Below are 25688 nucleotides of genomic sequence, written 5' to 3'. Positions count from 1 at the left end.
ACCTGTATTTTATACAATGAACATGTATCATTTGTGTTATTAAAACTATTTTAAATCAACATCGTTTAATTGCTATCAGTTCAAAAATTCTATGCATTTCCTCCTAGTACACTGTATTGTTATGGAAATTTAAAAAATAAAAATGCTTATTTTCAGAACGGGAGGACTGAATAAGAATTGTGAAATAAATTTTGCTAGTATCATAGCACATCTCACCCTGATGCTTCTCTTTATAATATTATTTCCTTTGATTATTCTAAACTTTAAAATTCAAAACAATTTAAAAATGTGTTTTTCAGCTACAGGATCGCACTCAGTTCAGTGACCGAGACTTAGCCACCCTTAAGAAGTACTGGGACAATGGCATGACCAGCCTGGGCTCTGTTTGTAGAGAGAAAATTGAAGCTGTTGCAACTGAATTAAATGTTGACTGTGAAATAGTTCGGGTAAGACATTTTCTATAATTTTCATGCTATGGTTGCTGAGTGGCATAAATGAAAGCTTTAAAATCTCACATGAGGCGCTCCAAGCGATGCTAGCAATAAAGTGAAAAGATAACCCACAGAACAGGAGATAATATTTTGAAATCACATATCTGATAAGGAATTTGTATCAAAGCATGTAAAGAACACTTACAAGTCAATAATAAAAATGCAAATAACCCAATTTTAAAAATAGGCAAAGGAACTGAATAGATATTTCTTTTATAAAGATATACATATTGCCAATATTTACCTGAAATTATGTTCAACATCATTAGTCATTATGGAAATGAAAATAAAAACCACAAGTTGCCATTTATCCACTGTAACAATATTAACATAAAAGATAGATAATAATGAGTTTTGGCCAGGATATGGAGAAATTGTAGTCCTTATACGTTGCTGGTAAGAATGTAAAATATTTTAGCAACTTTGACAACAGTCCTCAAAAAGTTTAACGCAGAGTTATCATATGACCAAAAATTCCACTGCTGGAATGGATTTCACTCCACTCAAAAGAATAAAAAATGTATATCCAACTCAAAAAGTTGCACACTGATATTCATAACAGAGTTTTCCATAATATCCAAATGGAAACAACCCAAACATCCACCAAGTGAATGAATAGACAACATCTGGATATATGCATATAATGGACTATTATAGAGCCATATGAAGGAATGAAATATTTATACATGCTATAAAATGGATGAACCTTAAAAACATTATGCTAAATGAAAGAAACTCATTGCAAAAGACCACATATTATATTATTTCATTTATATGAAGTGTCCACATTAGGCACACTCTAGAGACAGAAAATAGGTTGGTGGTGCCAGGAGCTGAGGGTGGGGAGGGATGGGACATGACTGTTAATATGCATGGGGTTTATTTTTGGCATGATGAAAATGTTCTAGATTAGATAGTGGTGACTGATGCACAGCTCTGTGAATATGTTGAAAACATTTTAGTTGTACATATTAAATAAATGAATTGTGTGGTGTTTTAAATATATCTCAATAACATTGTTTAAAAATTACATGAGGTGAATTGAAATATATCTCATATAACGAATGATAGATAAAAATTTATTTTACATTCCCACCTACAGTGTAAAAGTGTTCCTATTTCTCCACAGCCTTGCCAGCATCTGCTGTTTCTTGACTTTTTAATAATTGCCATTCTGATTGGCATGAGATGGTATTTCACTGTGGTTTTAATTTGTATTTCTCTAAAGATTAGTGATGTTGAGCTTTTTCTCATGTTTGTTGGCTGCATAAATTTCTTTTGAGAACTCTCTGTTCATGTCCTTTGCCCACTTTTTAATGGGGTTGTTTTTAATTGTAAAATTGTTTAAGTTCCGTGTAGATTGTGTATATTAGACCTTAGTCAGATGGGTAGATTGTAAAAAATTTCTCTTTCTGTAAGTTTTCTATTCACTCTGATGATAGTTTTTTTTGCTGTGCAGAAACTCTTTTGTTTAATTAGATCCCATTTGTCAATTTTTGCTTTTGTTGCAATTACTTTTGATGTTTTTGTCATAAATCCTTTTGCCCATGAGTATGTCCTGAATGGTGTTGCCTAGATTTTCTTCTAAGGTTTTTATAGTTTTGGGTTTTACATTTAAGTCTTTAATCCAACCATTGTGAAAAACAGTGTGGTGATTCCTCAAAGACTTAAAACCGGAAATACCATTTGACCCAGCAATCCCATTACTGGGCATATACCCAAAGGATTATAAATCATCCTATTACAAAGATACATGCACACGTATGTTCATTGCAGCACTATTCACAATAGCAAGGACATGGAAGCAACCCACATGTCCATCAGTGATAGACTGGATAAAGAAAATGTGATACATATACAACATGGAATACTATGCAGCTATACAAAGGAATGAGATCATGTCCTTTGCAGGGCCATGGATGAAGTTGGAAGCCATTATCCTCAGCAAACTAACACAGGAACAGAAAACCAAACCCCACATGTTCTCACTTATAAGTAGGAGCTGAACAATGAGAACACATGGACACAGGGAGGGGAACAACACACACTGGGGCCTGTTGGGGGGTGCGGGAAGGGAGAGCCACAGGATAAAAGCTAATGTATACAAGGCTTAATATCTAGTTCATGGGTTGATAAGTGCAGCAAACCCCTTCCACGGCACACATTTACCTTTGTAACAAACCTGCAGGTCCTGCACATGTATCCCAGAACTTAAAATAAAATAAAATAAAATAAAATAAAATTTTAAAAATTATACTGATCAATCATTGGAACAGTAGTTTATGTTCCATTTAAAAGATAAAATTTTGAAAGTGGTAGTGCTGGTAAGTATTTAGCAATCAATTCTTTAAGGAAAAAAAAGCCTTAATTAATAGTATTTGCTGATTTCTGTGGTGTAAAGATTCCTACCACAGCTGATTCCATGTCTCACTCAACACAGAGTTGGGAAGAGATGCTAACAGTTGACACTTGTGAGCAAGTGTAGGTTGACACCAGTACACACACTGGAGGATCATCTCAGTAGATCAAGAGGGAAGTATATTAAAGAAGTGACAAAGAGGCAGGCTTGGTAGTACATACCTGTAGTCCCAGTGACTCAGAAGGCTGAGGTGGAAGGATCACTTGAGCCCAAGAGTTCAAGTACAGCCTGGACAACCTAATGAGACTCCAGCTCTTATCTCATATATATAGGAAGAAAAGAGCAATATAGAGAGAATTTTTAGAGTAGAGATTTCTGAAAATAAATACTATTCTCAAAATAAGTACTGCCCTGTTCAGAGTCTTGCTTTTTCTTGTTAGAATCCAGATGGAAAATCAAATTCAATACCGTGTTTGTTGAGCATGCTGCTATGTGTTAAAGTATACTAACAAGGAGAGAGAAGTGCATTAGACATTATTTCTATTTTAAGGAGCTCAGAGTCTAGCAAGAGGGATCACACAAGAAAAAAAGTGGCTGAAGAGGAATTGGAGTAGAATCATAGTATGAGGAGCTTAAGCAACAGCCAAAAATAGGGAAATGTAGAGCATGTGTTCTTGTTGTCATTGTCATTTTTATTTTTTTTTAATCAAAGTTATATACGTATATAGCTTAGGAAGTCAAGTTCTGTAGAATTTGCTACAAAACCAACATTCCTCACTCCTTCCTTCCTACCATTTTGCGATAGCCCGAGTTGAACCACTTTCCACTTTTAGGTATTTCCTTCAGTATTTACTTTCATCTATGAATGATGTGTTGTATTAATTAGAATTAGGTTTAGCTGTAAGTATTAAAAAGACCCAAAAGTAACAATGGCTTAGACAAGATATTTCAATTTCATGTATAAGTCCATGCATATGAAATTTACAGCTAGCATGGCAGTTTGGCTCTACGATGTCCACAGAAACCCTGATGTCTTCCAGTTTCCATTCTGCTGTCCCTGTGATTTGGCCCTTTTTATCAAGGTCCAAAATGATAGCCTACATACTCAAGGCAGCATGACAGAGAGGGAGAAGAATAAGGGGCAAAGGGTGTTCACCAACTGTCTTTTAACAAGAATTTCTGGAAACTGCCATGAGATCTGTTCACTTATATCCCATTGGCTAAAGATTAGTCACATGGTCATACCAAACTACAAGAGAAGCTGCAAATGTGATTTTACTGTGAGCAACCATGTGCCCAGCTAATTCTTCTATTATTCTGGAAGGTGAGGACAAATATGGGGAATAGACAGCAGTCTCTCTTATATGTTTACATTGCAACTTCCTGATTTGTTCAATGTTAGGCATAGTCTATTGATTTTTCACTGTGAAATGCAAGGCTTTAAAAAAAAATCTCTTTCAAGATTTCCTCATTGATCCGTTCACTTACATGCATTATTCCTCTCTCCTTATCCTCCTATAACTTTGGTCAGCTTGGTATTCATTATTATGACTATGTAAATACTTTACACATTTGAATTATGTAGTGAAATATCATTTTTTTCCTTTTCTGCATAACTTAGCATTGTTTTATTTCCCTGTAGTTCATAATTTACTTAATTTATGCTTTTGATATTCATATGTTTGCTTGAGTTATTTTCTAGGTACTTACTACTAATTTATCTTTAAACCCTTTCCCGGTTGCCTAAGTCTCCTTTCAACACATTCATACTCATTGGTAATATAATAATTCCATCATCTTAGAGAAATAGCTCCTGGCATTTTCTGATCTGCTCCAACTGAATTGGTTATTTTATGCACCTGGACTCTAAGATTTCCACTTCCAGTCTGTTTTTCCTTTTGCTCTACTTTCAGCAAGATATCCCTTAATTTGTTCTCCAATTTCTCTACTGAGTTTTTCATTTTTTAAAAAATTCATCATGCCACTGGTACTAATAAGTACCTTGTGCCATGACAACAATGTTCAGGTTCTATGGACAGCCATAGAGTCTCCTTGAGACAGCCATACTGCAAGAGAGGAGACACGGACAGAATCTCTTTAAAAACATACACTCCCAAAATAAAGATAAGATATCCACAGGAGGGCCGGGCGCGGTGGCTCACTCCTGTAATCCCAGCACTTTGGGAGGCCGAGGTGGGCAGATCACAGGGCAGGAGATCCAGACCATCCTGGCTAACATGGTGAAACCCCGTCTCTACTAAACATACAAAAAATTAGCCGGGCGTGGTGGCGGGCGCCTGTGGTCCCAGCTACTCGGGAGGCTGAGGCAGGAGAATGGCGTGAACCTGGGAGGCGGAGCTTGCAGTGAGCCGAGATCGCGCCACTGCACTTCCAGCCTGGGCGACAGAGCGAGACTCCGTCTCAAAAAAAAAAAAAAAAAGATATCCACAGGATTCCTGGCTAGTGTTCTCTCTGATATCAAGAGATTTTAGGCACACTTACTGTGAAAAATGGCCAAAACTATTAACATCAGTTCCCCCTTAGGCATTACTATATGTAGAGTTTTTTATTCCTACACGAAGATCTTAATATGTGAAAAAGGAGAGGAAGAATTTTACCATTTTCTTCTTGCTTAATATTTGTTCAGACTCATATTAGATGAAAGAATAAGGAACTGTTTACTATCCTTTTGTTTCTCATGATTTTCCAACATACTAGAATGCTCATGGCAGAGAGAAAATTTGGAGGTGATATGTTGTAAGAGGACCTCTTCTGTAACATATGGTAAATTACTCTAAAGGAGAATATGTTTGCAACATAAATATATTCTTGAGATTTCAGGAAAAACTATTTATATGTTTTTAAGTCTAATATACATTCTAATTACTAATCACCAAAATGAACTTCACCTTAGGATGTCTAGTTAACCATTACTTACGGTATAATTTGAAAGTTTCAGATTTTTTATATGTCTTATACTTCTAAGAAGTATAGGAAGCAAACTTGGTATATTGTTTCTTTGACCTTATCAATGATTGTTAATTATGTGCATGTTTTTCTTCATCTTGAAATGTCATTTCCAGGTTAGTGCCTATTTACCGACTTACTCATTTAGCAAAGGTAAACTGGACACCTATTATGTGCCACAACTTTTCTTTTTTGTTTTGTCCTGCTACTTTCCTATATTTTTTTTGTTATACTTTAAGTTCTAGGGTACATGTGCACAATGTGCAGGTTTGTTACGTATGTATACATGTGCCATGTTGGTGTACTGCACCCGTTAATTCGTCATTTACATTAGGTATATCTCCTAATGCTATCCCTCTCCCCTCCTCCCACCCCACAACAGGCCCTGGTGTGTGATGTTCCCCTTCCTGTGTCCAAGTGTTCTCATTGTTCAATTCCCACCTATGAGTGAGAACATGCGGTGTTTGGTTTTTTGTCCCTGCAATAGTTTGCTGAGAATGATGATTTCCAGCTTCATCCATGTCCCTATGAAGGACATGAACTCATCCTTTTTTATGTGTGTGCCAGAACTTTTCTAAGTGCCGTGAGAAAAATGCAACTCTCTCAAGGAACTTGAAATTTAGTGTGATCAATTATTACTAAATGAGAATAATACATTGGAGAAATATTTTGAGATATTACATGCAGACAATAAGTTGGAAGCACTGTTAAGTCCTTGAGGACGATTAGTTCCCCACTGCTCTGTCTTGCTACAATTCAGTTTAATGCCTGTTCTTTCCATCTGTGTTAGGGTTATAGTGGACATACATTGAAGTGTACCCTTGCATGGTCAAATATTGATAGAAACAACATATTTTATGCTTGAGATACATTTTGCAGGACTTAAATAAAGTTCACAGAAAACAACTTTATGTTTTTATATTTTAGATTATATTTATTTTCAAAGGAGCACAGCTAGATTTGAAATGCCTTTAAATGGAACAGTGTTTATACGGTATATGGCAAACTCCCTATTATCTATTACACACATTGATTTAGAGCTGGGGGGGGCACCTTGGGGTTGAGTTCAATGCCTATATATGTGTGTGTGTGTGTGTGCATATATATATATATATATATATATATATATATATGCCAGATTAGCTTTCCCATGATCCCATAGCCAGTTAATAGGTAGAGGCCAAGTCTCTTTATTCCCAATCTAACATTATTCCCAGTTCCAGCTTACTAGTGTATGCCTTACCATAAGAAATAACTTGGATACTTCTCAAAAATATAGATCACCCTATTCTAGACCTACTGAAACAGACTTTGCAAGAAAGGCCCAGAGAATCTATACGTTTCCCTTCCCCAAATTATTCTTAAGATCAGGTAAATTTGGAAAAAACTTTACAACACTATGTGATTGCAGCTAAATATTCTAACGTTCTTTTTATCCATAACACTTGGTCAAATTTTATAATTTATATTTGTTTGTCTATTTGTTTATCACCTGTACATATGCATTTCTGTTGTTTATCATCTATATTTATACATTTAAGTTCCCTGAGGAAAAGACTATACCTATTATATTCACCTATTACATTCACCATCCCAAGCACCAGAAACAGTGTTTGGTACATAGTAAATTTTCAGTAATATATGTGGAATGAATGAATGAATATCTAACAGAAAAGTGTACCCTCTATGTATAGCATACATGAACTAACAAATGTATAATAACTACATTTAAAATAAAAGTTTGGAATATAGCTTCATATTGTTTAATAGAAAGATACTTAGAAATGTACAGGGCTTTAGAGTACTCATTTTTAATAGCCATTATGTTTGTGTTGTTAATACATAGGTGTTCTGGTTGAAAAGATACACTATTATTTTTAGATTTGTGACCATTCTGGTGGGAAATTTATTATTCAGGAAAGTAAAGAATTTGGAAATCATTTTCCTAATTTTGCACATAAATAATCTGAGGCTTAGAGTGATAAAATAACTTGTCCATTGATCATATAAAATGGTTGAAAAATCTAAATATTTGAAAGTAGGGGTGTTTATTCTGAAACAGTGAAAAAAATACCCTTCACATAATTGATAGCTGGAATGTAGAAGGGAGAGTTCCGGGTGAAGAAGATCTGAAGCAAAGAACTGGAAACAATACCTCAATGAAATAAAACAATAGATATTGATTCAGTTTAAGGAAGAGCATTATGAAAACACTTGCAAAACCAACTGGGAACCTTTCAGAGTGGTATGTTTCATATCCCTGATATTTTCATGCAAAAAGAGGGTGGAAACTTCGGACACTCAATAGATTGTACGATACCCACTCACATTGATAAAAGTGATCTTCTTAACAGTCTATATACTCAAATTCTAATCTCTGCCAGTAACAATCTCAGAAACACACCTAGAAATAATGTTTTGCCAGCTATCCAGGAAACATTTAGCTTAGTTAAATTGACACATAAAGTTAATTATCACAGCCTGCTATAATAAAATATTATAGATCGGTTGTCTTATAAACAACAGAAATTTATTCTTAATTGTTCTGGAGGCTGAGGAATCGAAGACCAAGATGCTGGAAGGTCAGAAGTATGGAAAGCCCACTTCCTAGACAGCTATCTTTTTGCTGTAACCTCACGTGGCAGAAGGGGCAAGGAGTCTCCCTGGGGTCTCCTTTATAAAAGCACTAATTCCATTTATGAGAGACCTATTCTCATTACTTATTTACCTCCAAAAGGCCCCACCTCTTAACACTAGTACCTTGGTGGTTAGGATTTTAACACATTAATTTGGAGTAGGGGAGACAAATATTCAGACCGTAGCAGACTCCAGGATTAACTCTATTATCCATTATTCTGTAAAAATGTAATAAACCCATTAGCATTGTATTTACACATTGAATCATTTTTCCAGTGCCTTCTAGTTTTGAGGAATATCCAAAAAGGAAATATTTTAGCTTTAGGTTACAATAAAATGTCACATACTTCCAATATTCACATAACATATTGTTTTACCTTTATCATTGTACATTTTGTAATCACTCATTTCTCTCAAAAAGGGTGCAAAAGAAGTGGAAGATAAATAGAAACTTGGTTTCTGCCTTTTTTTTCTTCACTCTTCCGCAGCTTTTATGACCCAAATGCAGTAAAAATCATCCTAGGGAGACTGGTGTTTTCCTCCTTCTGCTCATACCATCATTTTCACAAATATTGGTGGCTAAGATTATTGTAAAAGAAAAGCTTCTGCATTTACAATTTGTTGTGTTCATGAGTAGAAAATAGAGAGATTACATGACAATTTTAAGAAGCTTTAGTAAGAAATTGCCATTCTTTATCATTTCTGAATTATAGCAACCCATTTTCAACTTTATGATGGACGTAATGAGAAATTGGGTGCTAGAGTCAATAATAATTTAATTGTACATTATAAAATCACTAAAAGTATAATTGGACTGTTTGTAACACAAAGGATAAATGCTTGAGGGGATGGATACCCAGTGTTCCATGATGTGATTATTATGCTTTGCATGCCTGTGCCAAAATGTCTCATGTACCTCGTAAATATATACACCTAATATATACCAACAAAAATTAAAAATAAAAAAGTGTTAAAAAGAAAAAATAAATGGAATTCTCCTTTTTAAACTAGTATTTCTCCTATGAAAGAAGTGATCAAAGCTAAGAAAATTAGTATCTGTACATATTTTTATTTCATACTAGGCAATTTTCTCTTTGGTGTGTACAAAGTAATTCATGTGTTTCAAACTTCACATTTAGTGTCAATGCTAAACACATCCAAAGAACTACATTTTATAAACTTGAAGGGAAAATTCCCCCCATCAAACATAAAGAAGAATTCATCTTTTTGGACTAACTAAATAGTTCTTCTGTTTTGCCCTGCATATTTTTTGAAATCTTACGAAGTATAAAATTAACTTCATTCATGTTTATTATTTACACAAAGAGTATCTAAGGTGGCTTTGTATTTATGTAGCCCTATTGTATAGAAGAAATTCTAGTTGGTATAAAACGCATCATAATCAAATTTACAGCTGAAACTCTAAACTGTTATTTAGTGGTTTTCCACACTACTTTAGGTTTTAAGAATCCTTCTTGACATGGCAAAACTAGAAAGGTTACAAATTCTAGTCATATAAAATGGTCTTTCTGAAAATTGCGTAAGAAACGTGGGAATAAAACTGGTTTCAGACTGTTGCTTCTGAGAAAATGGAGTGGACATAATTTTCCCTATTCTTCTCATTAAGTAGAACTAAAATCCCTGGACATTATATAAATAGCAAACATAAGAAGACTCTGAAGGGTGGAAAGAAGTCACATCTGCTAGGGACCATGGGACCCCATGAATGACACTCACATAATGGTGAGTTTCCTGGGTTTTCTTTTGCTTCATATACCCCAGAATAGATACTGGAAAAGCCAACAATCAAGAAACACCAATAGGTGCAAACAAATGGAAAAAGGAAAGAAAAAGAAAAGCCTTGCCTCTCTCAGCCAAGAACCAGGAAAAGGGCAGTCTAACATGACAGAAAATGTTTAGATAATGACCTCTTTACTCCAGCCAAATACCACAGGGAAAAAACTGCAGCCACACCCACCCCTACAAGAAAAGGCCAAATGGAGGACCAAGACTTATGCCTCGCCAGGTTGTGGAACAGCTAGATGCCCCCACCCCCAGAAAACAAAACAAAACAAAACAAACAAACAAACAAAAAACACTCACTGATGGGATGGTGTCAGATAAGAAAGAGTGGAGAGCTGGATTAAAAATCCTTCCTCCACCATTCCCTTGCAACGTCACTAGAAGAGTTTTATCCCCTCCTGCACTTAGAGGTGATGATGAGCCCTTCCTCCTCTTCATTGGGGTAGTGTCAGAAGATGCCTACTGGAGCTCCTGGGCTCCCAACTCTACCCAGGAGTAAAAGAAGTCTCTTTCCCCACTGGATGCCAATGGAAGTCCAGTGGACAACCTGGAATTTACCCTCTTGTGACTGTCATAAGATAGATAGATAGATAGATAGATAGCCTGGATCAATCACTAAAAAGTCATACAAAGGGATACAGAAAAGTTCTATACATAAATATAAATGGAATTCTAAATATTTAAAAATACTCCACAGGAATGCAGGGGAAAAATACAACAAAAGACACTAAAAGAAATGAAGGCAGAAAATGAAATGACATATTTAAGCTTTAACATAGAAATAATTGCATTAAATTTAAATGGTCTAAATTCACAAACTAAAATACAGAAATTTGCAAATTGGATTTTTAAAAATGACCTAACTTGATGTTGTCTACAATAAATTAAAATATCATGATATGTGTAGTTTGAAAGTAAAAGGATAGAAAACATATAGAATGCAAACATGAATCAAAATAAAGCAGGAGTTGATATAATAATATCGGATAAAGTAAACTTCAGAGCAAAGAAAATTACAGGGGACAAAGTGGGACACTATATAATAATAACAGGGTAAATTATATCAAGGAGACATTGCAATTCTGAACGTGTATACATCAGATATCACAGAACTACAAAATATGTGAAGCAACAACTAAAAATTCTCAAAAGAAGAATAAGCAAATCCAAAATTATATTTGGAGATTTCGTCACCCTTCTCTCAACAGCTGCTACAGTTATTACATAGAAGAATATTAGTAATATAGAAGAACCCCAAAACACCCTCAATCCATACGGTCTAATTGACTAATAGAATGCACAACTCAACAACAATAAAATACACACTTTTCAAGTGCTCATGGAACACACAAAAAGAGTAAATCCTGGACCATAAGACAAACCTCAAAAAATTTTAAAAATCTAAATCATACAGAATATGTTCCTGACCACTATTGCATCAAAGTAGAAATCAATAAGAGAAAGATACCAGAAAAATTTCCACACACATAGAGGTTATGCAAGACACTTCTAAATAATCCATGGGCCAAAGAGGGAGTCTTTCTTCAGTTTTTATAGGTTTTGGGGTATAAGTGCAGTTTTGTTACACACACATATTGTGTGGTGGTGAAGTCTGGGCTTTGAGTGTACCTGTCACTCGAATAGTGAACATTGTACCCAACAGGTGATTTTTCAACCCTCACCCCTCTTCTACCCTCCCACCTTTTAGAGTTTTCATTGTCTATTATTCCACTGTCTATTGCCATGGATACCCACTGTTTAGCACCCACTTACAAGTGATATCATGTGATATTTGACTTTCTGTTTGAGTTATTTCACTTAGAATAATGGCCTGTAGTTCCATTTATGTTACTACAAAAGACATGATTTTATTCATTTTTTATGACTGAGTAGTATTCTATGGTGTGTGCGCGCACACACACACACACAGGGTTAGGGTTAGGGTTAGGGTAAAGGGTTAAGGGGGTTAGGGGTTAGGGTTGTTTATATATATATATATATATATATATACACACACACACATAAACATATAGATGTACATATATACACACATATATACATCTATATGTTTATGTATGTGTGTGTGTATATATATATACACATTTATACATATATGTGCCAACCCTAACCCTAGCTCCTAACCCCCTTAACCCCTAACCCTAACCATATATATATATGTACACACACACACACACACACACACACATATATATATAAATAATTTTTAAAGAAGTCATAAGGGAATACAATGAAATTGGACTTCTAGTTTCTGGTCTGGCATGTGAGGAGCCTAGAAGTTGTCAGTTCATCTTAACAAATAAAACGTTGAACAAACTGAAAATCAACAATTCTTCTTAGATATGACAGATAAGTGAAGTTACAGGGCAAACCACTGACCCCAAAATTGGTGAGACAAATAGGCAAATACAGAGAATTACAACTTACTGGAGCAGAATTCCATGAGCAGAAACCTCCATGGGAACCAGTACCAAGGCAGGAAAACCTAAATTGTAATTGATGAATTGCTGGAGGCTCAGTGTAGACAAGTCTGAAAGTTAGGAACTCCAGGGCGTACAGTCATGGAGAGGGTGACACTTTTGTGAGTTTTACTCCCAGAGGCTGTATCAGATTCTCACTGTGAATATTGGAGAAAAACTCCCTCATGCTCTTGACAGGAAGAGTGGAAAAGTAACAATTTTAAAGAAACATTAGAATGTTCTGTTAAGAAAGCCTGCTCTTAAGAACAAATATTTTACCAGAGCCTAACCTATTGGGATTTTATCATGACCTAACTATCCTAGGGCAAAAATAAACAACAATAATAACCAAATACAGCCTCCTTTAGCCATCTTGTCCCACCTAAGGTAGAGGAAAAACTGATAAATACTTGAAAAGTTCACAGGCCACGGCAAAGGTTCACTAAAAGACTGAGATTTCATCATAGGACTATAGGATGCTTTTCCTTCCTCCTAACCTTAACACTACATCACCAAATGCCTAGTTCTTTTAGTTCTTTTAACCCAGTACATCATGTTCAACTTTTAATAAAAATGACAAGGCATACCAAAAGGCAAAAAACAAACAAACAAAAACAAAACAACAAAACAAAAAAAGAATTTGAAGAGACAGAGCAAGCATCAGAACTACATTCATACATGACAGGGATGTTAGAACTGTCAGACCAGGAATTGGAAAGAACTATGATTAATATGCTAAGGGCACTAATGGAAAAAGTAGACAACATGCAAGAACAGAATGGTAATGTAAGCAGAGGCATGAACATTCTAAGAAAGGATCAAAAACAAATGCTAGAGACCAAAAACAGTAACTGAAATGAAGAATGCTTTTGATGGTCTCATTAGCAGACTGGACATGGCTGTGGAAAGAATTTCTGAACTTGATGATATATCAATAGAAACTTCCAAAACTGGAGAGGATAAAACAAAAATATTGATTAAAAATGGAACATAATATACAAAAGCTGTGGGATAAATATAACAGGTGTAACATATGTCTAATGGGAATACCACCAGAAAGAGAAAAAAAAAAGGAAAATAGAACAGAAGAAATATTCAAAACCAGAATAAGTGAGAATTTTCCCTAAATTAATGTAACATATCAAACCACAGATCCACAATGCTTGGCGTACACCAAGCAGGATAAATGCAAAACAAACAATAAAAAAAATACACCTAGGCATATCATACTCAAACTGCAAAAATCAATGATAAAGAAAAAGACTTGAAAGAAGCCAGAGGGGGAAAACAAATACCTTAATTACAGAGGAGCAACAATAAGAATTAAATCTGACTTTTCCTCAGAAACTATGCAAGCAAGAAGGCAGTAGAATGAAATATTTAAAGTGTTGAGAGGAAAAAACAAACAATACCAATCCAGAATTCTGTACTCACTGAAATTATTCTTCAAATGTGAAGGAGAAATAGACTTTTTCAGACAAAAACTGAAGGAATTTGTTGCCAGTAGAACTGCCTTTCAAGAAATGTTGAAAAGTCCTTCAGATACAAGGGAAATCATGTAGGTCAGAAATGCAGAGCTACATAAAGGAAGAGCATTAGAGAAAAGAATATTGAAGGTAAAAGTACATTGAACAATACAAAAGGAACAAAATACCAAATTTGTGGGATGCAGATAAGTAGTGCTGAGAGCAAAATTTATCCTAATGTATATATTAGAAAACAGGAAACTCTCAAATAAATAATCTAAACTCCCACCTTAAGAAACTAGACAAAAGCTGGACATGGTGGCTGGTGAGCACTTTTAGTTCTAGCTACTCAGGAGGCTGAGGTGGGAGAATTGCTTGAGCCCAGGAGTTCAAGGCTACAGTGAACTATGATCACATTACTGTGACAGAGTGAGATCTTGTCTCTAAAAAAAGAAGATAGTGAAAAAAATAGAAACTAGAAAAAGATGACAAAATAAACACAAAGCAAATAGAAGGAAGGAAATAACTAAGGTCTGAGCAAAAATCAGTGAAACAGAAAAAAAAAAAACAAAACAACATTTACTTTAGCTTCCCCAAAACTAAACACTTAGGTATAAATTTAATGACATAGGCACAAGGTCTGCATGAAGAAAACTACAAAACTCTGATAAAAGAAATCAAAGATCTAAATAAATGGAGAGATAGTCCATGGAGGTGGATAGAACAACTCAATTACATCAAGATTTCAGTTCTTTCCAACTTGATCTATAGATTCAATGCAATTCCAATCAAAACCCAGAAGTTACTTTTCTTCTATGGATTGTGCTTTTTATTACCATTTCTAAGAATTCTTCACTAATCCTGAAGCCCCAAAGATTCTCCTCTATGCCTTCTTCTAAAAGTTTTAAAGTTTTATTTTTTATATTTAAATCTATGATGTATTTTGAGTTCATTTTTGTATAAGGTGTGAGATTTAGGACAAGGTCCATTTTTGTTTTCCTATGAATATCCAACTGCTCCAGCATTGTTTCTTGAAAAAACTACCCTTCCCCTATTAAATTCTTTCTGCACCTTTGTCAAAAGTCAGCTAAGCTGGTCATACTTGTGTAAGACTATTTCTGGGTTCTCTATTCTGTTTCAGTGATCTGTGGCTAGCCCTCTGCCAATACCACACACTCTTGATTACAGTAAGTATATAATAAGTCTTGAAATTAGGTAGATACATTCTTTCCACCTTATTCTTTTTTATTTGATACTGTTTTAGCCATACTCACTCATTTTCTTTCCATGTGAATTTTAGAATTATCTCATATGTATCTACAAAAATCTTGCTGGAATTTGATAAAAATTATGTAAACTATGTTTAATGTAATGTGATCATAGCTCACTGCAGCCTTGAACTCCTGGGTTCAAGAAATCCTCCCACCTCAGCCTCCCGAATATATGCAACTACAGGTGCTCACTAGCCACCAGGCCCATGTTAAACTGTGTTTAACAATTAGATGTTTGTCAAGTTTACCAATCTTTTCAGTGAACCATTTTATTATTTTAAATTAATATCTTTTTTTTTGAGCAGTGTTAAGTTTGTGCTGCAAAAGACTAACAGGATAGAAATTCAAGCTACAGACTGGGAGAAAATATTTGCAAACCACATATATTACAAAGAACTCATATTTAGAATATATAAAGAACTTCTGAAAACTCAACACGAAAATGAAACAAGAACTTCAATTAGAAAATGAAGAGACATTTCACTGAAAAGGATGGCAAATATAGGGATGATAAATAAGCACATGGAAAGATGGTCAACATTAAGAACTTGTTGAGCTGTTACTACACACACCTATGAGAACAGCTAAAAGTTTTTAGAAAATACTGACAATACTAAATGCTAGCAAGAATGCTAAGAAACTGGATCTCTCATGCATTGCTGATAAGAATGTAAAATGGCCCAGTTTCTCTGGAAAACAATTTGACAGTTTCTTATAAAACTTAACGTATAACAAGACGATCAATAATTTGCATCCTTGTGCATTTATCCTAGAAAAATAAAAACTATGTCTACACAAAACCTGTAAATTACTGTTCACAATGGCTTTATATGTAATACGCAAAACATCTGAAACAATGCAAGTGTCCTTCAACAGGTAAATGGTTAAACGAACATGAGTAAATATATATCATGGAATACTGCTTAGCAATAAAAACGAATGGGCTCGATACACACAACTTGAATGAATCTCCAGGGAATGATGCTGAATTGAAAAAGTTGATTTCAAAAGGTCACATGCTGCACGATTCCATTTATATAATATTCTTGAAAAAGCACAGTTATGGAGACAGAAAACAGATTAGGGATAGTGGGAAGGAGAGGAAGAGGAATGGTGTGATAAAGGCACATATTGTACAGTATCAATTTCAGTATACACACATATTGTACAGTATCAATTTCCTGTTCTTGATATTTTGCTATAATTATGTAAGATGGAAGTTGGAGAAGACGGAGTGAAGAATAAACAAGACTCATCTTTGAAACTTCCCATTACTCTAAAATTATTTCATTACAAAATGTCTTGAATATTGGTTGTAAATTCAGTAAAATGAAATTTCAGAGTGCTTGAAATGCCAAGGTAATAATATGGAGCCAAACAAAATTAACAGAGGGCACATTTTTGCATAGGAAGAGCAAGATTGGAAATAGGATATGAATTAGAGTTATAGCTGTATGATGGTTCTGTTTGAAAAAGAACCAGTTTATTTTTCTTTTAAAAGACTTGGTGAATCGTTTTCTCGAGAAACAAAACAAAAACAGAAAAAAGTCATCCTCAATAGACTGCATGTTGCTAAAAAGTCTGAATATTTATATAAATACCTTCTTTCTGCTAATAAATATTTTAAGGTTAAAGCCATAACTATTAACATTTTGAGGTGATTGACATGCTAACCATCATGATTCGATCATTATAAAATCTGTACATGTATTGAAACCTCACACTGTCAAACTGTACCCCATAACCAGGTACAATTATTATTTGTCAGTTATAAATAAAATGTTATAAAAATATAAAACATATTTTTATTTTAGCGTATTGACATAAAATTTTTTATCTTTCTATGTACCCATTTATTCCTTTAAATCATATTTTATGCAGCATTCATTCATTATTTTACTGGCTAGAACTGCTAAGTTTTCTGTTTACAAAAATTCCTCCTGTATTTCTCTTATAAAGACTTGGATTGGGAATCGAAGAAGGAAATATCGTTTAATGGGGATTGAAGTTCCACCTCCAAGAGGAGGCCCTGCTGATTTCTCTGAGCAGCCTGAGTCTGGTTCTTTATCTGCACTCACACCAGGAGAGGAAGCTGGGCCTGAAATAGGAGAGGATAATGACAGAAATGATGAAGTATCCATCTGTTTGTCTGAAGGAAGCTCTCAAGGTACTTTATATGCTGAATCTTCTAATAATAGCCTTTGTAAATTTGATGCATTTTGTACTTGATTTTCAGCTTACTGCACTTCAAGTCCAGAGTCTTCAAAACATTTGGCCAAGTATTAGAGACAATAGATTTATTTTTAATGCCTCCACCGAAACAGTCTCCCGCATCATCATCACAAGGAAAATTCATCCACAACAATAATAATCTCCTACATTTATAAATGTTGATTATTACAATTCATGCATTATAATTAAGTAAATGATTTTTATTTTATTGGAATTCTAGTCGATTTAGGTCAGAGCATTATAAACACACTATAATGAAAGAGTATGGCAGAATGTGACAAATACCAGGCTAGTACTCAGGAAATCTGGATGCAACTCCTAGCTTTTCATGCAACTTTTCATGAGACTTTCACGCAAAGTATTTAATTGGGCTTTAGTTTCCTCATCTGCTAAAGAGAATTAGTCTGGATTATCTTTATGATACCTCTTAATGTTTCTCTGAAAAAGAATTAAAATAATATTATGTAATGATACTATCTGTCCGTGAGAAGTATGTTTCATTTGTCCTCAAGCATAGATATGATTCTCTTCTGACATATTTTTATTAACACTTTTATTGAGATTTAATTTACACATCATAAAATTCATCCATTGTAAGGCCAGGTGAGGTGACTAACGCCTCTAATCCCAGCACTTTGGGAGACTGTTGTGGAATGATTGCTTGAACTCAGGAGTTCGAAATCAGCCAGGGCAACATAATGAGACCTCATCTCTACAAAAAGTGGGTTTTTTTGTTTGTTTGTTTTGTTGTTGTTGTTGTTTTTGTTGCTGTTGTTGTTGTTGTTTTAGTTAGCTACAGTCCCAGCTACTCAGGAGTCTAAGGTGAGAGGATCACTTGAGCCCTGGAGTTTGAGGCTGCAGTGAGCTCAAGTAATTGTGCCACTGTACTCCAACCTGGGTGACAGAGTGACACCCTGTCTCAAAATAAAATCATTCATTTTAAATATATAATTCAATGATTTTTAGTAAATTTTATGCAGTTGTACAACCATCACCATCACTGAAATCTGAATTTATATCAGTTTCATCACTCCAATAATTCCCTTGAGCCCATTTGCAGTCACTCCCTCTCCCCACTCTCAACTTCAGGAAGCCATTGATCTGCTTTATGATGATATAAATTTGTCTTTTCAGGGCATTTTCTATAAATTGAATCATACAATATATAGGCTTTTTGTACCTGTGATTGAGAAACAAAGAGGGTCATGCCTTTTCTCATTTTGCTTTTGTTTTCATTGAACTCTGTTTAGAATACTTACAATATATTTTCCAGTTTATGGTTTGCCTTTTAATTTTGCTTATGATGTTTTCTGATGTCAGATTTTCTTTTGTAATTTTTAAGTTTTCAAATCTACCAATACTTTCCTTTATGGTTTCTGACCTTGGGTCATGATTACAGTCTTTCCTTATACTACAATTATGTAAATATACCCCCACATTTGCCTCTAGTATCCTTATAGTTTAATTTGTACAACTTGATATTTATTTCACCTAGAATTAATTTTGCTTTAAGATGTGTGAATACATCCAATTTTATATTTCCAAATGGTTAACTAATTATCCCTACACCATTTGTTGAATAACTCTTTTACCAGTGAGTTGGAATGTAGCTTTTTATTAAATACACACACACTCTCTCTCTCTCACACACACACATGCACACACATATACACACATGCAGACGTACACATATACACATGTGGGTCAAATCTGAGACTTCTTGTTGTTACACTGATTTGACGGTTTACAACTTTCACTTTATAAAATGTCTTAATATCTGGTAGGGCCCTCATTCTTCTTTACTTTGTAGTATATTGATTCTTGAATTGTTTAGTCATACAATTTGAACTGTTTAAGCATACCTTTTCCAAGTCTCCTTCCCCAAAATCCATTCAAGATTTTTCTTGGCATTGTATTAAATTTATAGAATACTGTAGGAAGATGAATTCAGCTTTGCACGTATTGAATTTTAGATAGTGGTTGGACATCCATGTAGAGCTGTCCAAGCAGGCCTTTGGATAATATGAGTCTGAAACTCAGATGAGTGCTTAAGACATAAAAAGAAATATGGAAGTCACCCACATTGAGGCAAAAAATATCTAGCCATGAAAATTGAAGATTTAGTTAAGTGAGAAAATGAAAAACAAGAAAGGACAATGGACAAAGACTGTGAATTGATAAATATCCAGATTTGGGCATTGGAGGAGAAAAGGGAGCCCTTGAAAGAACATTCAGAAACAGAAGAAGCAGGACAGTATGCTTTTCCTAAAACCAAGGAAAGAGTCGGGTGCAGTGGCATGCCTGTAGTCTCAGCTACTTGGAAAGCTGAGGCGAAAAGGATCCCTTGAAGTTGGGAGTTTGAAGTTTCAGTGTGTTCTGATTGCACCTGTGAATAGCCACTGTACTCCAGCCTGGGCAACATAGTGACTTCTGTCTCTAAAATTAAGAAAAAAAAAAACAAAAACAAATAAAGAGATTTCAGAAGGAAGAGGTGTCATTATTTCAGTAGTCTTGTGGTCTCATAGAAGTTAAGTAGAAAAAGGGATGAGAAAGCCATTGAATTTGGTGGTGTTTTAGAAATTCTTTAAAAAAGCAATTAACTGCATGGGGAGAGGAGAGGCAAGCAGATTTCAGTAGGTTGAGTAATGAAAGGGAAAGCAAAGCTACTAGTATTAAGAGGGCCATGTATGTTAAGATCAGGTATTTGAAATGTTATCTATGTGAATATTCAAGTTTCTCTCTCTCTCTCTTTCCTAACATTTGTTATTCATATTGCAGATGATAACAGAATTAAGTGTACAGGGAAATAGTGAGGCAGATTTTAAAATTATCAAGAAAAAAAGATATATTGCACCATTTCCAAGCCCTTTATTTCTAATATGGTTGGTCCTTTAAACCATTTCTGTCATTGGTTAGTGTTTACTAAATTGCATGTGCCTGGAGATACTTGGATATTCCCAGTGACTCATGACTGGTGTTTTAGAGCCTGCTGAGTGGTCACTAGCTGAAGGAGAGTGGAGAAGTAGGGATTTGTGTCTTTCTGTGGTTGAGTGGGTGAGCTGAGAGAAAATATTCAGAGAAAGTACAGAAGACCCTAAGTGAAGTTTCGTTTCCCAACTCCCACTTCTCCACCTAAAAAATAATTTTAGAAAATAAGTAGTTGAAAGGAAAAAAGTGAAAGTTAATTTTAAAGACCACTTAATGGTCCACTCTTAATGGACCACTGCTCCTACACTGATATTCTTTGTCATGGTGTGTTCTTTAAATAGCTGGCATAGTAATCAAGACACAATGAGAAAAAGAAGAAAGAGAATTTAATGCATGAATCAAAAAACACTTGATCAGAGTGTGATTACCTAGAATTTTTTATCGGTGGCTTATCTTTCCACAGCTGCATGGTAACCTTTTCATTCTCACAGAAATTGCAACAGAAAAGCATAAAATCATTTTCAAATACTGAAAAGAGCCCTTTTTGGTACAGTTTCCTACTAGTTATGTCCTATTCTCTTCCTCATTTTGCTAGTGGAGAATACTAATACGATTCGTTTGATCAAGTGAATCATATCATCTGGCCTAAATTAATATCATGCCTTTAAAATATGCTAACCATTTTCCTTCCAGTTTATGAAAATGTATTTAAATATATTTTTACTTTGAAATTTCCATTAATTACATCTAAGAAATGTAAAGAAAAAATAATCTTTAGATTATTCTAAAATTAGCTGCCCATAGTATTTCAAAAACCTAACAACTTAAATTCAGACCTTATAATAGGGCTATTGATTCAGTAGCATTAGAGTCTTCTGCATATCTAAGAAGGGAAAGATATCTTTAAGTTAGGGTTACATATTACATATTAAAAATCAATTGAAAATCACATTAAAATATTCTAGAAAAATCTGTATAAGCAAAAATTAAGATTTTTTTTAAATTCAGTAAAAGGCAGCTTTAGTAAGAGTCAAAAAAAGTGCTGCTGGTCTTTTAGCAGTTTCAGTTCCACTCATTTGTTTCTGAGAGGGTAGATACTTCCCTAATACAGAGCTTCTGACTTACCTCTAACTTCCACCTTCCACCTCCCACCTTCCATTTCCCATTTGCTTTCCCTTTCCCTGTGTGTTGGTGAAGAGAAAAGAAGTGTGGTTAGGAAAGACAAAAAACAAAAACAAAAGCAAATAAACCTACCTGAGCTCACCCCTCCCACAACTGCAAACTCTAGCAAAAGTAACAGCCAGATGGCTGAGCTCCTTAATTTCTGTATCTACAATTAATACACTGTGAAAAATAAATTTGTTTGAACAACTTTAAAGATTTTTACTATCCTGAGAACCAAAATTTTTAAAGATGAGAACAATTAACATCTATGTCATTAAATTTTACATCAAAGCCTCTTTTTTCGGCTGTATCTATTATATGGGTATGCACGTGAAAGATAATTATAGTTACTTAGTGTGAGTACATACAGCCACCACATAGATCGCCCTCTAGAGTTTGTACTGGGTAATTATTCCACTTTATTATCCAATTAGCAGAGCTGCTTCTCTTGGGGAATTACCAGGCACATAGATAGTGCTTAGATTTCAAACATTCACAAATATTGAAGCTTCTGTAAGCGAAAGAAAACATTCCTTATTCAACTGTATCACTTCACATCCTTTTATTTTAGAAATCCCAATATAGTTTTAATTTAAATCTTTCAAAATAATCAAACCATGTACAAAATATGTTGCCAGTAAAGGAGAACTGGGTACAAAGTTATGAGAAAAGGAGAATAGGAATATAAGGCAAACCTTTAAAGAATGTTACCTTGTTGATGAGCAATATAAACTCTCTTCTGAGGCCACTAGTGCTAATACTGGCTGATGACACTTTTTCCCGTCCTTCATTACATTTTGTTGCTGATTACATAGGAATTGAAATGTCTGTGATTTGAAATATCTAAGTAATGAGTAGGTAAAGGCTCCTCTGTCTATGAACGGTTCTTTAAAAAAAATTAAATTGACCTGTTTTTAAGATTCCACATATAAGTGAGATCATGCAATATTTTCCTTTCTGTGTTCAGTTATTTCACTTAGCATAATGTCCTGCAGGTCTGCTTCAGTTTGTTCTAGCACTGCTATAGGGAAATACCTGAGACTGGGTAATTTATAAAGAAAAGAGATTTAATTGGCTCACAGTTCTGCAGGCTGTAAAGGAAGCATGTTGCTGGCTTCTTCTCAGGGAGGCCTCAGGAATTTACAATCATGGCAGAAGGTGAAAGGGAAGCAGGCAGGTCTTACATGCCTGGAACAGGAGGAAGAGGGGTGCGGTGCTACACACTTTCAACACCAGATCTCTTGAGAACTCACTCACTCTTACAAGAACAGCATCAAAGGGGAAATCTACCCCCATGATCCAATCACCTCCCACCAGGCTCCAACTGCAACATTGGGGATTGCAATTTGATGTAAGTTTTGGGAGGGGACACAGACCTAAACCATATCAGGGTCTATCCATGTTGTGGCAAATGGCAGGGGAGAAAAACAGACAAATATAAACAGATAGAGAAAAAAAAAAGAGATTACCAGGATCAGAGTAGGAGGGAGAGGAAATAGGGAAATGCAGGTCAAATGATAAAAAGTAGCAAATATGTAGTATGAACAAGTCAAAAGATCTAATATGCAACATGAGGATGACTATTAATAAGTGTACTGTATTCAGGATTTTTGCTAAAGGAGTATATTATAGCTGCTCATGGGTCGGGATGAATAACTATGTGAGATAGTGGATATGTTAACTTGTTTCATTATAGAAACAATTTATATATGTGTGTGTGTATCTTATAACATTATGTTGTATATCTCAAATATACCCAATAAAATTTAATTTTAAAAAAATATAGCAGAGGAGACAAAAACATTTAAATTGTGTTTATAGTGGACTTTGCATCAAAATTCTGGTAAGATTTTCCTGGATATCTTAAACTTGAATTCTCTATATGGTCATATGTGAGTTCCTGGATCAACCACATTTTCCTCTTAATAATTCCCCCATGCTCATACAAGGCACCCCTATATTTCTTTCCATGAAAAGGAATAAACTTAGAAAAATTCGTGAGGGCTGATAAATATCTTTGTTCTACTTCGTAAGGTGAAGTAAAATGTCAGTTATCATGAGATCGCGAAATTCTACTAGTATTTATTCAAATAATCTCCATAATATGGCTGTGCCAAAAGAAGAGATAGAGAGAGAGAGAGAGGAACATTGCTACCTTGTTTTTTTAAGGGGCTGGTGGAGGGTAATCTAAAACAGAAGGGATTATAAATGCAGACACCCTGTGCCTTGAACCAACCAGTTCCCCTAGGTCAGCCTGGAGAGTATTTTAGTAGTCTGGTTTCTCTGAATTAATTTATTTCTTTGACTTATTTTCTCGTTTTTAGAATATTGAATTTTGATCAGAAAAGGGATACATGTTCATTTTAGAAAGCACTGGGAAATACAATAAAAAACAGAAACAATCCTATTCCTCAATGATAACCCTTCTGAAAATAAGGATAAGAGGATATTTTTGCCACCATTTTCTCTTAGCATACATACAGGAGTGTGTGTGTGTCTTTGTACGCACATACATTCACAAAACTGGAAATACTCTGGACTTATGGTTTTATATCATAGATTTGAAAATTATTTTACGACTTTTTTCTTATTTGAATGAGAAACAAATGTTCATTGCAGAAAAATATTTAAATACAAATAAGCAAAAAGAAAACAGAAAAATTAAAAATCATTCATAATTCCATCTAGAAATACTAATGACAATGTCTTGGTGGAAACAGTCCTAGTGTTTCTCCACGAAAATTTACATATTTGCATAATAAATTTATTTAAATTTTATAGTGAAGTTTATGTATTTTAAAATAAAATTAATATTATATGTATCCACACAATAGATTTTGTTACCTTCATTTTTTCACTTGCCAGTAAACCATGAATATTTTCCTTATTACTACTGTTCTTCTACTTCAATTTTAGTGGCTTCATAATATTTATTATAGAGATAGATTCTAAATTTCTCTATTCCTCCATTGTTAAGGATACAGTTTTCGTCCATTTTTTCAATTACAAATAGGACAATGGTGACCATCCTTGTATTTGCCCCCATCCCTACTTATTTCCTTTGAATGTATTGTTTGAAGTAGAATTGCTCATCAAACGTGTGTGAAATGAATTTGCCTTTTGTGTCTTTTTATAATACAGAAATTATTTAAATGACCTTGAAAATAGTATTCTCAAGAAAGTTTTGTGAAATGAAAAATGAAATTATGGCATTTTTTTTTCTATAGAAGAGCCCAATGAAGTTGTTCCGAATGATGCAAGGGCTCATAAGGAAGAGGACCACCATGCAGTAACCACAGATAATGTGGTATGTACAGTTTGAAATTCTTTTCTCATTACATGGTTGATGTCAAGCCCAAGTATCCAGTTGGTGAAAATATTCTCATTTTCAGAATAAAGTCTTGCTCCACTTCACAAACCAAAACACAACTCTTTCCAATGAAATTACATATCTTTGATGGCTTAGTAAATAAAATTTAAAATGTTGTCATTTGTATCACTAATTTTTTGATTGAGGAGATTTGCAAATATAAAAACCCAATACTTGGTATGTATATGATATTTTACATATAACAAGCTATTTTTCTTCAACACAGTTAGCAAAGAGCAGATTTCTACCTATTTGACGGATGGCAGAATGAAAACAGAGTTTAGCATGAGATCGTGAAGGAAACCTTTGTTAGTTGTGGCACGTGTATGCAAGAATTTCTGACTCTGAGTTCTCTATTCAGAACATACCCATCAGTGGTGTGTTTGGAACTTTTTTCCTCCTGTTACTAGTTAAATTGTACTCTGGTTACTCATCTTAAAAATCACAATATATGAGGAAAGACAGTATTAAATGTTTGAATAGCAAATAGAAGCAGGTTGTGTGTGGAGTAAACTGGGTTTTG

The 25688-nt window shown here is 34.5% G+C and overlaps 1 protein-coding gene across 6 annotated transcripts in view; it reads left to right on the top strand.

Annotated features, from left to right (window-relative positions):
• Nucleotides 1-25688, top strand: part of HDX (highly divergent homeobox) — a 188735-nt gene that overhangs the window by 139443 nt on the left and 23604 nt on the right. For all 6 annotated transcript variants that reach the window (XR_008518111.2, XM_054544792.2, XM_002831850.6 and 3 more), the window contains 3 exons: nt 300-446; nt 17431-17638; nt 25023-25102. Coding sequence is in view for 5 of the 6 variants with exons in the window: in XM_054544792.2 (XP_054400767.1) it covers nt 300-446; nt 17431-17638; nt 25023-25102 (435 nt within the window). In the remaining variant the exon portion in view is untranslated. The remainder of the gene's footprint in view (nt 1-299; nt 447-17430; nt 17639-25022; nt 25103-25688) is intronic.

Source organism: Pongo abelii, chromosome X (genome assembly GCF_028885655.2).
Source record: "Pongo abelii isolate AG06213 chromosome X, NHGRI_mPonAbe1-v2.0_pri, whole genome shotgun sequence".
NCBI classification, from domain to species: domain Eukaryota; kingdom Metazoa; phylum Chordata; class Mammalia; order Primates; family Hominidae; genus Pongo; species Pongo abelii.
Note: the sequence above shows the minus strand (reverse complement) of the source record. Positions and strands in the feature narration are given on the sequence as shown.